Source organism: Phytophthora cinnamomi (genome assembly GCF_018691715.1).
Source record: "Phytophthora cinnamomi strain GKB4 chromosome Unknown Contig71, whole genome shotgun sequence".
Classification (NCBI taxonomy): Eukaryota; Oomycota; class Peronosporomycetes; order Peronosporales; family Peronosporaceae; genus Phytophthora; species Phytophthora cinnamomi.
The window spans coordinates 214,944-228,169 of NW_027151004.1; the positions used below are offsets into that span (position 1 = coordinate 214,944).

The 13,226-nt window shown below is 56.5% G+C and overlaps 5 protein-coding genes across 5 annotated transcripts; 3 read left to right on the top strand and 2 right to left on the bottom strand.

Annotated features, from left to right (window-relative positions):
* Positions 1 to 194: 194 nt before the first annotated feature.
* On the top strand, positions 195 to 1,483 carry IUM83_14666 (putative lipase; the record flags this gene model as incomplete). The annotated part of the gene is made up of 2 exons (XM_067939431.1): positions 195 to 869; positions 953 to 1,483. The coding sequence occupies 2 exons, from the start codon at positions 195 to 197 to the stop codon at positions 1,481 to 1,483; spliced, it is 1,206 nt and encodes a 401-aa protein (XP_067786008.1).
* A 6,320-nt stretch (positions 1,484 to 7,803) lies between these two features.
* On the top strand, positions 7,804 to 8,501 carry IUM83_14667 (2-5A-dependent ribonuclease-like; the record flags this gene model as incomplete). The annotated part of the gene is made up of 4 exons (XM_067939432.1): positions 7,804 to 7,929; positions 7,993 to 8,091; positions 8,162 to 8,260; positions 8,337 to 8,501. 4 exons carry the CDS (start codon positions 7,804 to 7,806, stop codon positions 8,499 to 8,501), a joined length of 489 nt encoding a protein of 162 aa, XP_067786076.1.
* Positions 8,502 to 8,695: 194 nt separating this feature from the next.
* IUM83_14668 (ectoine synthase) lies at positions 8,696 to 9,387 on the bottom strand (the record flags this gene model as incomplete). The annotated part of the gene is made up of 2 exons (XM_067939433.1): positions 8,696 to 9,134; positions 9,227 to 9,387. The coding sequence occupies 2 exons, from the start codon at positions 9,385 to 9,387 to the stop codon at positions 8,696 to 8,698; spliced, it is 600 nt and encodes a 199-aa protein (XP_067786002.1).
* Positions 9,388 to 9,983: 596 nt separating this feature from the next.
* IUM83_14669 (gtpase-activating protein) lies at positions 9,984 to 11,621 on the top strand (the record flags this gene model as incomplete). Its single annotated transcript, XM_067939434.1, has 1 exon — positions 9,984 to 11,621. One exon carries the CDS (start codon positions 9,984 to 9,986, stop codon positions 11,619 to 11,621), a length of 1,638 nt encoding a protein of 545 aa, XP_067786075.1.
* A 184-nt stretch (positions 11,622 to 11,805) lies between these two features.
* Positions 11,806 to 12,915, bottom strand: IUM83_14670 (putative serine protease family S09X; the record flags this gene model as incomplete). The annotated part of the gene is made up of 1 exon (XM_067939435.1): positions 11,806 to 12,915. One exon carries the CDS (start codon positions 12,913 to 12,915, stop codon positions 11,806 to 11,808), a length of 1,110 nt encoding a protein of 369 aa, XP_067786082.1.
* Positions 12,916 to 13,226: the final 311 nt, after the last annotated feature.

Here is a 13,226-nt window from a genome sequence, read left to right on the forward strand (position 1 = left end):
CCGATTGTGATAGGTACATGCAATTTGATCCAGAGAGCCTTTGATGTCCGCCATCATCAGAATAAGACACTCCTGTCAACACCTACAGCAGTTGACCGTAAGTTACGATTCGTAGCAACCTGCCATTCAGTAGCCTCATTCTCCAAATTGCGCTCCTCCGCTCAATTCCCGCCTATCCACTCCAAGTTGCAAGTATGCGCTCAAAACGCCTGCAAACGAGTATCTGCCTGCTCTTCAGCATTTCCGCGCTCTTCCTTTCGGCATCCATCGTCCTTGCCAAAGAGGAGATACTGGTGGATGTTGACTCGGACGCAGGTCTGAACACCGCGCAAATCATCCAAGCTCGAGGATACGAAGTCGAACTCCACAAGATCACAACTGCTGACGGCTACGTCCTCACCATGCACCGCATCCCCAAAAGCTACGACGAAACGCAGTCAGGCTCCGCCGCTGCCGCCAACAAGCCCGTGGTCGTCCTGCAACACGGACTTCTCGACAGCTCGTACACGTGGGTCCTCAACTACCGCGACCAGAGCTTGGCTTTCATCCTTGCTGACCTCGGTTACGACGTCTGGCTCGGCAACAACCGAGGCACCACGTGGTCCAAGGAACACAAAGAATACAGCACTGACGATGAGAGATTCTGGGACTTCACGTGGGAGGACATGGGCAAGTACGATCTTCCAGCCATGATCAAGGGCGCGTTGAGTGTCTCAGGTCGATCGACGCTGAGTTACGTCGGGCACTCGGAAGGCACCACCCAAGCTTTCGTCGGCTTCACGCACGACCAGGAGCTCGCTAAGTCGGTGTCCTACTTCGGAGCGCTCACGCCGGTCGCGTGGACCGGAGACGCTACCTCCCCGATATTCGTCACGCTGGCCAAGACGTACATGGACACGTGGCTCCAGGCTTTCGGGGGAAGGAATTCCTCCCGAACAACCCCCTGCTCCAGAACCTGTTGGGGTCCACTGTCTGTGCCTGGGCCGATGAGGTGTGTGACGGCTTCTTCGACTTGGTCGGCGGGCCCTCGGACAATGTCAACTCCTCACGTGTGCACGTGTACGTCACGCAGACTCCCGCCGGGACGTCTGCCAAGAACGTGGGGCATTACGCGCAAGGCATCCGGGACAACACCTTCGCCTCGTACGACTACGGTTGCAACTGCGACCCCAGCGCGGGGATCGACGCGTGTTCGGAGTTCGACTGCGGCAACAAGGCCAAGTACGGCTCCTTCCAGCCGCCAGCTTTCCCCATTCAGAAGATGGTGTACCCGCGCACGGGCTTTTACAGCGGGGCGCGGGACACGCTAGCGACGCAGGCCGACATCAACAAGCTTCGAGCTGGCCTGCCTCGCGGCACCATCGTGTTCGACAAGACCGTCGATTTCGGCCACATCGACTTCACGTGGGCATACAACGCTCACGAAAACGTCTACAACGACCTCATCCAGCAGATTCAGCAGTACGAAGGCAAGGGTTACTGAGCCAGTCGATTGTTTGAACTACTGTAGGTAATCGATCGTGATGCTGTGTTGTTGCTAACTATTAGTTAGACGAAACCAAGTTGAGTTCAGTTTGCCGTCTTTACTGTCGTTCATTACTCGAAGCCGGTGAAGTGATAAGCTTAGATGGATTTTTCCGGTCCTGATCAAAAAGGTAGCCGCCGAGTGTGTATAATTTTCTGGTCCCTACATTTTCGGTAAAGGAAGATTTTTGTTCCTTGACTTAGTATAATTCATCGCCAAGTAGATCTGATTCTCGGGTTGACAACTTGTCCCTTGAGAGGTCACTTTTCATTTTTAAGACCTCACGTGTTTCGTGCCATTAACCGACGGCAAAGATGAGGATTTGGACGAATTCTGAGTGGATACATTTCAAAAAAGAGGAATTCTGAGGGGGAAGTTCGCCATAAGTTTTGCCATTAAGATACACGAAGCCACCGTTTGAATGCATTCGATTTGCATCGTGACCAAATATGTAGAGCTGAATTGCAAGATTGGTTCGCAGCGGGTTACGGTAATGCAAAATTGCAATGGCGCAATACATTTCTTTTTCCAATCGCTAGCCGGGGTAGGCGGCGCCAAAATGACTGAGTCGTCAGTACTCTGAATGTATCAACACCGCTGAATCCCTTTCGACAGTTTAGCAAACAAAACCTTGATCAGAACCCTAGTGGATTGTAGAATAGTTGATCCGCATACGCGTTCATTTAGCTCCCGGTTCTAAAGATACAAGGTTCGCGATAACTGTGTGATGCTTAGCAGCAAGAAGTTGTTTAAGAACTCGGGCATTCCGCCTTGTTCGATCATCTACCACGTTCCGTGGAATAGCTGTGCGTCCATCGTTGACGCTAGCATTAGCACTGTCACCCGATATTCCGTCGTCCGTTGTTTGAGCGCCAGTTGCGTTGTAAAGCTGCTCAATTTCAAGTTGTTGAAACCAGCTTGCGGTTGAGTCGCCAGCAATGAAAACTTCAGACCGATTGTAGCCTTGCAGTATCAACAATAACTGCTCTGTCGCAGCACAGAATTCGTGGAACTCAACAGAACCGCAAACTCCGTTTACAATAAGTGCTCTCGACCCCATTGAGGTGTCACCAGTAGCAGTCGGCGCGTCCAATCCGACAGGTGTCAATACTTTCGCCAGCCCTTCCATCGCGATCGGCCCCACATCGAACGCGCGGAAAGTCCACTCATGATCAAACCTAGGTTGGGGAATCTTGTGAGCCGCTCCATCGTCACCCTCTTCATCAGCATCGTCAGCATCTGACTCGGGCCACAACGAACGCAAAACACTCGGTTTTCCCTCAATAACGCGAGCATTCGACAAACACTGCGCTGTCACCTCTCGGAACGTTCGCCACCCACGCTCTTGTGAAACCTGTTGGATCGTTGTCGTGTGATTGAGAACTACGTGCACGCGTTCGCCTTCGTATGTGCCTTTCCTTTTGCGGTCGAAAAGGTCAACACCATCAGGTTCCACCAAGGGCTTTAGCTTAGCGGGCTTTAATGCTGACGTTTTTCTTTTCTTCCCGCGTTCTTCCTCATCTTCGGCTTCATCAACTTGGTCCTCCTCTTCTTCGTCCTCGTCGTCATCATCCTCGTCCACAAGGGTAGCAGCACCCAAATCCTGCTCCTCTAGGGCAGTCTCGCCGACAATCCAGTCGTTTGGCAGCAACAGTCGCACGCACTTCCGACTTGCTTTTTGCTGAAGCTTATCCACCGCCGGTATCAGAAGATCCCAAATGCCTTTGGGGCGGGTTCTACCCTCTGGAAAATGATCAGTGGTCTCACTACCGTGTTCGTCTGCTAAAATTCTTTCTTTGGATACCTCACTGCTATCACCAACTGCGGCGTCCTCTTCCAATTCTTCTTCTTCCTCATGTGTCGTGCTGCTGCAGTTATCCTTGGCCATTTTCCTAGTGTGCTTTGTATGCAGAACTCTGTAAAGACTCATGGCTATCTCACCAACGAAGTAGATTTCATGGACGAACTCAAGTAGACCATCAATCATCCGCAGCTTCGACTCCAGAGATTTCCCTCCAACAACTGCTGTAAGTATCCGGGGTCCTCCAGCTGTTCTGCCACCAGGTAGCCTTGGCTGTAACACTTCGGACCACATTTTAAGCTCTTCGTAAAGTATTGGTCCTGCTAATGTTGGAAGTGCCAAAGCAGACGCTTCCTCCTTGGAGCCAACCGCAAATACTCCCTCGTACGCTGTTGATGGAATCCCATCAAGAATGCAAACACTACTCATGCCGGTAAATAGTTTCCGTAGGGCCGTAGTCCCCTGTTCGCTCAAATCTTTTCCAGCAAACTCAAGGTTCGTAAGATCAAGAGTAGACGACGGTGGGATTTCTGGTGGGGGTGCGGGAGCTGGAGCTGCTGCCCCCCCTGGCGTACCAGGCTTTCCTTTACCAGCAACAGAGGTCTTCTTTCCTGCACCTACTGCAGGTTTCTGTGACTCGACTGGAGCTGGTGTCGCTGGTCTAGACGCCAACTCGCGCTTTCGAGCGGCTTTGGTGATGAAATCAATACCAGCCGCGTCTAAATGCTCCAATAGCAAGATTCTCGGCGTAATTACTACCCCCAGCTGCTCAGAATCAAAATCAACTTCGCTTTCTTTGCCCATAGGTCCGTTATCGATCCCACCACGCGATACAGACAAGTTCAATAATTGCTCTTTCCGTCCGAAATCAATCTGCCTTTGTGCTTCCTCAACAGAGGGGCAAAACACAACGTCCTTTTGGATCGCACGCTGCATTACCTGGGCCACACACCGCAGGGACAGTTGCGAAGCCAAACGCTGAAGCAACGTTTTCGTGACTGCGGTTTCTACGTCGTCTGCTTCGACACTTCCTGGGGCCTTGGCATCCTCTGTCTCGACGCCGGTTTGACTTGTTACGGCTGCCTTGGCTTTCAATTCAGCTTGGGCAGCTTTTCGAAGCAACTTAAGCATTGTTTTTGTCAAAGGAGGTCGGCTTAACTCACTGACCAGCACAACTGTGTGAACGACCGGATTGGTAATCGGCAAAGTATCTAGCACCTTCATCAGCGATTCAGCGGCTTGAACCACTTTCGCAGGAACAAAACTCGGGTGCTGAATCAATTCTTGAGAAAAGCGCCATGCCAGTTCAATTTTGGGAGGGGCTTCATCAGCTGATAAGGCAGCTCCTCTGTTTTCCACGTTTACCAGTGAAAACCATGACGCAATATCTAAGTCAACCTGCATCAACAGAACGCCAGAATTATCGACAACCTCAGGTTTTTTGGACGGAGCTGGGTTGTCAATACTGCCAGCAGTTGAGGGCTCGAGAGGTGGCTCGGTAGTCGACGCTGGTGGATTAATTATCAACGAACCAATTGACAGGTAGGATGCCTTGTCACCTAGCCACATGCTCTGAATTTGTCGGCGTTTCTGCTCAAACAAAGCCTGATGGTCGTGGTCTCCACCAACAGCCTCATCAATAGCGCGCGTTAACAATTTTGCCACACCTTCGATTTTAGCTGCTTGTGCACTAGAAGCCGCATTTGTCACCCTCGCAATTTCGCAGACTACTGGAGCTTCGCCGCACAAACTTCCAATTCTCTCGTACAAACGCTCTTGCAAGCGCACACTGCTGTACGGAGCAGTGTAGGCCGAGAAGCACATAGTATCGAATATCTCCTGCAGATTGGGCACGAGAGACATAATCTCATTTTCCAGCGCATGACGATGAGCCAGTCTCTCGTTCCTTCGAACTTCGCGAGGACTTATGCGTTCGATTTTCGTCGCATCAACCCCGCCTACCTCACCTTCATCATCCGTCTCGTCATCCTCTCCATCTTCTGTATCACCATCTTCTTCGTCTTCGTTTTCGTCTTCTTCTTCTTCTCCGTTCTCGTCTTCCTCGAGTATCTTCTTCAATTGTTGCGTCAACCGATCTGCTTGGGCGTTTTGCTCTTCATCGGCCTTCTTGCAAAGCTCGCGAAGGGTTTCCAAGCGCCAATCCCACTCCTGAACTAGGAGTACTGGGAGTGAAGCCCTTCTAGTGACCACCAGTTCGACGTCTGCTTCCTTCCCCAAATTCCCATCGTTGCTCTGCTCTGGTGGTACTACGGGAGATAAATTATCGGCTTTTTCAGCACCCTCCACCACCTCCTCACCTTCTCCACTCTCTTTATTGAGACTTTCCTCTTGAAAGACTGGTTCTGGGACGGTGAGGAGTGCTCGTAAGATACCTTGAGCACGTCCATAAAGCTCGTAGCAAGTACGTACTAGACCCGGGCTGAAATATACATCTCTAAATTCAGAGGCCCCGTTCACCTCGTAGAATTTGGCGGCATCTGTGAGTGACGCCAATTCACCAAACACCACTGGCTCCGGCGGTCTGACTCGATCCAGAATTTCATCAATGAGGTTCGCAACGAAGAAGTGACTTTCTCGTTCCTCGACACGGGTGAGCTGCATCTGACGGTGCCTCCATGCAGAGAAATTATCCTCAGCAACGCAGCTTAACCGAACTTCGACAGGCAAACCCACATTGCCATCATCATCGGGGAACGCTCCAAAACAAATTCGGGGCTGGGGGTCTGCACCTAGCAGCCATTTTTCCAGGAACACTCCGGCTTGGGATGACTCGAAAGAAAACACAAATTCCTGAGTTTCACCGGGCAATAATGTGCCTCCAAGTTTGGACACCGACGTCGTCGTACAACGCTCTAGCTCCTGCTCCTCCTTTCGAGTGCGTCGTCCACGCAAATGAGCTGTCAGTTCCACGTGTTCGTCCTCGAAAGGAGCGCGCCACCATTGATAGTGAACAATTGTGCTTCCATCGTTGCTAAGCGAGAGTGACCGCTGCTGTTGCTCTCCTACTGGGGTGTAGAAGCTCAAACGAAGAGGCGGTCGGTAGGAATCAACGTGATGGAGGATGTCATTGTTCTCGGAGGTCGGCATATCGTCGTCATCCTCAACGTGTCTAATTCTCAGGCTTGGCCCGATATATTGATCACTTGACGCCTCTTTCTTTTTTGACTTCGCGGGGCTGGGGCTTGCATATGAGCGAAGTCTACGACGGTGAGCAGGTTCCTCATCTATGCTTGCGGAATACCCTCGAATGGACCCTCCATCAATATCGCTGTTTGTGTCCTCCATGGCTCCCGACGCCCAAGCAAATAAATCGACGGTGCCAACAGCGAGGTGGCTACTGGAACTTCGCCCCACCTCGTGGGGCTGCAGTACCTCAAGCTGCTTTCGAAGACGCCATTTCTTTCGCGCTAGAAGATCCAGTGACCGCTTTTCGAGTTTGGATAGAGGCCTTGACGTCTCGTGTTCTCGCTCGCGTTGGTTGTCATTGTAATCAAGTGGGCGCCGAACGCTAGGACCAAGCTTCGTGCTCTCGCGGATGGGACAAAAGAGTCCGCTGAAGATATTTCCAACCGGAACAAATCGCGTGCCCTCATTCCGCAAACTCACGAGCCAGATATCACCGCCAACCTTGTCACTCAGAGGTCGAGCCTTCTGGAGGGCGTCATACATTTCGCGCTGTTCACGATACGCTGCAGCACGACTCATCACAAGTTCCTGTGGGGTCTTGCCTAGCCGCTGTGCAGCTCGAGCTTTGAACGTCTCCCAATCGCGATTCATTTGGCGCCATTTACGCAGCACATTTTGCTGGCGTTGTTGAGCAACTCGTTCATGGATCGGTAGAGAGTTTAGCCATTTCCGATGTGCCACCGCTTCCTCTCGACGCTTTCGTGCATCGCTTTCCAGCTCTTGCTGCATCAATTTCCGAGCTGCGGCGTCCTCCCCGGTCGCTTCGGCATCGATTCCGTCGAGCTGGATTCGACTCATTGTCTTGCGCTTCATGGACGCCATCATGTGCTGCGGTGACGTGGCTGCTGCACGCAACTCTGATGCACTCGGGTGCCCACGCTGCTCAGCTAAGAACTGGTCGAAGCGTTCAACGTCTTCCTCACCGCCGAGTGCCGCGTATGAAGCCAGCTTTCCGGACCTGGCGTCTCGACTGTGGTGCTGATTCACAACAGCCGACGTAGCGCTTGGTGGAACTTCTCCGCGCGTTTCAGCGGGCACTACCTTGGCGGGCTCATCAGGGATGGCCCTTGCAACGATAATTGTACGAGTCTTTCGACCGTTTGGCGACCCCGTGCTGTTCGCTGTAGAGGGCTTCCCGTCGGACGACGCGAGACTTGACTTGGACGAAGACTCGTTCATGCTGCGGAGAATTCACTTGTCAGAGCCACGACACAAGTAGGGCGCAAAGCGTCACCAGGCGCGCGCCCGTTGACAAAAGTCGCGGATCTTTATGCCGTGGCCGGAGGGAGGCAAGCGCCTGCCGCTCTGGGATGCCATCTACCACGGAGACACGGTGGCAGCCCAAAAGCTGCTCGTGACTCCAGCCGGTGCAGCACAGGTCAACACCCCGCACGGGGTACGTCGTCACCCAACTGCAGGCCCTGCATCAGGATCTAGTGAACTCACGACGTTATCACAGCTTTGGCAGCAGACTTGCGTTCACGTCGCAGTGCTCCGCGGCCACATCAAGCTCCTCAAGCATTTGCTCTTCACAGGCGCCGACGTCAACGCTCGCACGGTAGGGCACGCACACCTCCACGGCAAAGATCGCCAGCACGCGCGCGACTGACTACCAGCTAAACGCGCAGATCAACGGCACGACGCCGCTGCATCTCGCGGTCGAGATGAACCGGCGGGACATCGTGCAGGACCTGCTGCTCGCAGGCGCCAACCCGCTGCTCCGCAACGTACAATCCTGTCAGCAGCCTTCCATCCTACTCGCCCTACAGCACTCACGCGTCTCCGCTGCTTTTGCCGTCTCAGTTCACAGGCCAGACCCCTCTCCAGCTAGCCGTGAGCCACGGACTCAAGCCCATCGCCATGCTCCTGCGCCAAGGCGTCGACAGCCAGCAGACCCTGGCCAGCCTCGAGGCTGCAGCCCACCCCACAGCGAAGCGCCAGCTGCTCCGCACCGCCAGCAAACCTTGACAGCAAACCTTGACAGCAAAAAAAAAAAAAACTCGCAAATACAACCGCACGTACCCCTGTCTGCACCTGGGGAGCCTGGCTAGCATGGCATTTGAGTCCTGTATTGAGCTCCTAAGTGTCGAGTCGGGAACTGTAGTTTGTTTCTGTGTGCTTTTTGCCTGTTGTCGCCGCCTCAGCTCTCGTGCCGCCCTCGTCTAGAAGAGCGGGTCGTCCTTCATGGGGGCGCTGCCGCCCTTGAGCGACTCGGGCGCGGTGAACATGCGCTCCACGCTGTTCAGCGCGAAGCTCTCGAGCTCCTCTCCGTCCGGGTCCACGGCCGGGAACACGCCCGTGGCGGCGCTGCGCTGCTCCAGGCCGAAGAGCGGCGGGTTCATGACGCTCACGGCGTGCAGCTCGGCGCTCGTGGCCTCGATCTCCACGGCCTCGGCGGCGTTGAGCGCCACGAGCGAACCCTCCTGCACGTCCTGCGGCGCCTGGCGCTCGCCCACGTCCAGCAGCCGCACGCGCCCGCGGCCGCGCGTCACCAGCAGCGCGTACACGTGGTTCTGGAACTCGAGCCGCACGGGCGCGCCCTGCTTGAGCACCTCCTGCTGCAGCGAGAAGCCGCACTCGTCGTTGCGCACCAGGTAGCGCCTGTCGAAAATGACGCAATCAGCGCGCGACCTTCACTCCGTTTTTGACACGGTGTTTTTGACGTTTTTGACAGCGAGAGAGGAAGGACGTACCGCGTCTCGAGCGCGCCGTCGTCGCTCGTGACCACGCGGTGGCTCTGGCGCACGTCCTCCAGCGAGCGCACGAGGAAGCTGGACGGCGCCGAGCCGTGCAGCGCGCGCGCGAGCGGTTGCGAGGCCCTCGCGGCCAGCGTCGGTAGCCTCGGCAGCATCATGTCGGGGCGGGCGGGCAATCGATTATTCGTCGAATCGAGTCGAATCGAAATTAGCGCTTCCTTAGAAAACTTATCGATTCGAATCCGTCCGAAAATAAGCTCGAAGGGGCTTTGGCTCGGGTTTTGGAACTTGATAGTCGCCGAATCCGAATCGCCTGTCCGAAACTAGGCCGGGAGAAACCCATTACCGAAATTAACTCGGCGAGTCTGCCAAACAGGCGCACACAAGATCTCGCCATAGATCCTCCAGCATCCTGGAGGAACTGTTTTGCATACTTCGGTCGATATATAAGTTTGTGAGTAGTGCGGAAAGTATCCTCGTGTTGATATTCGTTTGTAAAGGTAGGTTCTGAACCGAATGGACCCGATATCAGATCCGGCCGATACCGGGTCCATTAAATAGCACGGTGCTTCATTTCTGAGAGTTCAAGATTAAGAATTTAGACGCTGCGTACAAATCCTGAACTCTCAGAAATGATTCACCTGTCGAAACTTGTTAGCATAAATATCTGTGAGAACCTATCACCATAGTGAAACGCAGTGACTTTCTTCGCAGTGTCAGAATAGAGAGAAACCGCCGCGGAGGAAGAAGCAGCATGGTCCGCGCCACGACGAGCTCGACCGTGGAGGAGGTCCCCGCCGCCGCGCACGGGCGGCACCTGGCGTGCTTCCGACCGAAGCGCCGGTTCCGCCTAGCCACGGCGTCGCAGCCGCCGCCGGAGAGCGTCGACGCCGGGCGCCTGGAGCTGGCGTGCCGCTGCGAGCGGCAGGTGCTGCAGTGCCTCGCGGACGCGCAGGGCCCGTCCGAGTCGGCGCTGGACGCGGCCGAGGAGCTGTACCGCTGCCGCCTGCGCAAGTGGGGCGAGCGCTTCGCCGCGCGCGACTGGGCGCAGGAGCGCGTGTGCCAGAAGTGGAAGGAGAACCAGCGGCGCTTCACGCAGCAGCAGCAGGACGGCGGCAGTAGCAGGAAGGCGCCGGCCGGCAAGGGCGTCAAGCTGGCCTTCTCCACCTTCGCGACGGCGGCGGAGCTCATGCTGCACTCGCGCCAGTTCGACGCGCTGCTCCGCGCCGGCGTGCCGCCGCAGCAGCGCGGCCAGGTCTGGTGGATGTGCAGCGGCGCCGCGGAGCTCCGTCGCGCCGCCAACGAGTCGTACCCGGCGCTGCTGCATCGGCTGCACACGCTGAGCAAGTGCGCGGAGATGGACATCGAGAAGGACCTGCCGCGGACCTTCCCGCTGTCGCTGCGCAACTCCCTGCGCCAGTCGCAGGAGCTGGCGGGCGACCAAGACCACTTCGGGGAGCTGCGGCGCGTGCTGCAGGCCTACTCACTGCGCAACCCGGCGGTCGGGTACTGCCAGAGCATGAACTTCCTCGCGGCCGTGCTGCTGCAGCAGATGGGGGAGGAGGAGGCCTTCTGGGTGCTGGCGTCCATCGTGGAGGAACTCACGCCGCTGTACCACACGCGCACGATGGCGGGCAGCCGCGCGGACCAGCGCGTCTTCTCAGACCTGGTGACGCAGAAGCTGCCCGTGCTGGCCAACCACCTGCAAACGCTGGGCGTGGACTTCGAGCCGTTCACGCTCAAGTGGTTCCTGTGCCTCTTCCTCAACACGCTGCCGTTCGAGCCGGTAATGCGGATCTGGGACGTGTTCTTCTGTGAAGGCAGCCATGTGCTGCTGCGCGTGGGGCTCGTGCTTCTCAAGCTAAACCAGCCCCGCATCATGGCGTGCGACGACGCGCTGGACGTGTACGAGATGTTCAAGGTCTCGCACGAGACGCTGCAGGAGCTTACGGCGCCATATCGATCAGGACTGCTCAACCGCGACGAGTGCGTGTGTGATACGTTGATTCGGCTGGCGATGGACAAGTCCTTCCTGGGGACAATTCCGTTCGACTCGCTCCACGAGTTGCGCCAATACTACCAGGGCGAGATTAAAGAAGAGCTGCAGGAGGCGGAAGAGCGACGTCTCGAACGGCAGCGCAGTGCCGAGGCGAAGCGTCGAGCAAGCGACGCGGACGAAACTTTGACCAGCTGCAGCTCACCTGGTGACAGCGAAGATCGCGCGCTCATGATGGAGTACGATTTCGTGGACGAGTATGCTTGTGGCTCCGGTTCGGAGGCCTCCCCGGCGCGTCAGATCCGATTTATGGATCTCTACGACAGCGACGACTCGACCGGCGACTACTTCGTGGACGTCATGTATGATTTCTCGCTGGGGCACCACTGCCACTGAGTGAAGTAGCGTCGGAAGAGGGCGTGGAGGTATCTATTTTATTTGTTTCGGTACGCGAGTCGTTGCAGAGGACAACACGATGCACGATCAAGCAAGACTCAATTCGCTTTGTTTACATTCGACTCGCTTTGCGAGTATTCGGGCTGCACTACGCATGTATTGCTGTCCTATCTAATACACTTATCTACGGCGTCTTGGGGTGCAGCGCGTCGTACAGGAAGTCAACCGCCTTTGAGTACGCAGAGGGGTCACGAGCGTCGTAGTGCTCGCCCTCGACGCGTAGCACCTTGGACGGGCCTGCATACTTGCTAGCTAGCTCGTCGCTCTGCTCCTTGGACACGTACCGGTCGTTATTCGCGGTGACAAACAGCGCGGGGGCGTAGCACAGCTCCACGAAGTCGACAGGGCGCAGAAGCTCAATATCCACCTCCGTGCGTTTCCTGACGCTCTTGTTGATAGCCGTCATGGCCACCTTCATGACGGCCTTGGGCACAGGGAAGCCCTCCTGCTGCATCTCCCGCAGCAGACCTTCGTTCACCTCCTTCATGGACGCGTAACCGCTGTCCAACACGACAGCGCGAATGGGCTTGAGCAGCTTGGGCCCCTGCCCCGTTCGCAGCACGTGCGGCAGCGTCTGCAGCTTGGCCTGCATCTTCTTGTTGGCCGCGCCCGCCGCGCGACTGGCGAGGTTGGTCACGACCGGGAAGGCGCCCATGCTGTGCGCGTAGAGGCAAACGTCCGACACGGACGCGTCCTTCTCCACGCTCTGCAGCACGGCCAGCAGGTCCACGGCCTCGTTCCAGCCCATGGTCACGTACACGCCGTCCGACAGGCCCGAGCCGCAGCAGTCGAAGGCCAGCACGGAGAAGCCGCGCCGCAGCGCCGCGTCGCGCACGCGCAGCGCGTCCAGCCTCGAGCCGACGTTCGAGTGCAGGTAGATGAGGCAGGACGTGACGGCGGGCGTGCTGTCGCCGCGCGCGAAGAGCTGCCAGTGCGAGCAGCACACGCGCAGGCCGCGGTCGTTGAGCAGCTCGAAGTCCCTGCGCCGGGCCTCCGTGACGCCGTCCCGCGCCGGGTCCACGGACAGCTCCGCCACCTGGAAGCGCTCGGGCCCGAGCGCGTGCACGTCGTAGCGCGCGCGCTTGGGGCGGATGACCAGCTGCACCACGTCGCGGTAGCCCTTGCCCAGCAGCTGCTTCACGCTGGCGTCGCCCGTGCCGCCGAGGCGCTTGAGCTCCGCCTCCAGCTCGCCCTCGGCGAATATCTCCATCTCGCTGGACACGCCGTTGCCCATGGTCGGCCCTGCAGTGATTGACTGGCTCGGTCTTAGGAGGCGGTGCTGGTGCTGGTGCTGGCGCAGCGGGAGTGCGAATGACCAGCCTTGATGTGAGACCGCGATGGGGCCCGACCAGATGACGATGAGCGCTACACGAGACCCGCGTAAACTATGCCACGTCGGTTCCGACGTGACATCATATGCCGCTGAGCAATTATTTGCTTATCACATACCCTGTGTAATATAATCACTGGTATTGGAGATCTTTCCGTGTTAAGCACCTGCTATTTTGAATAGCCTGTTTGTTTTGCAGATAATGCTGCTATGTG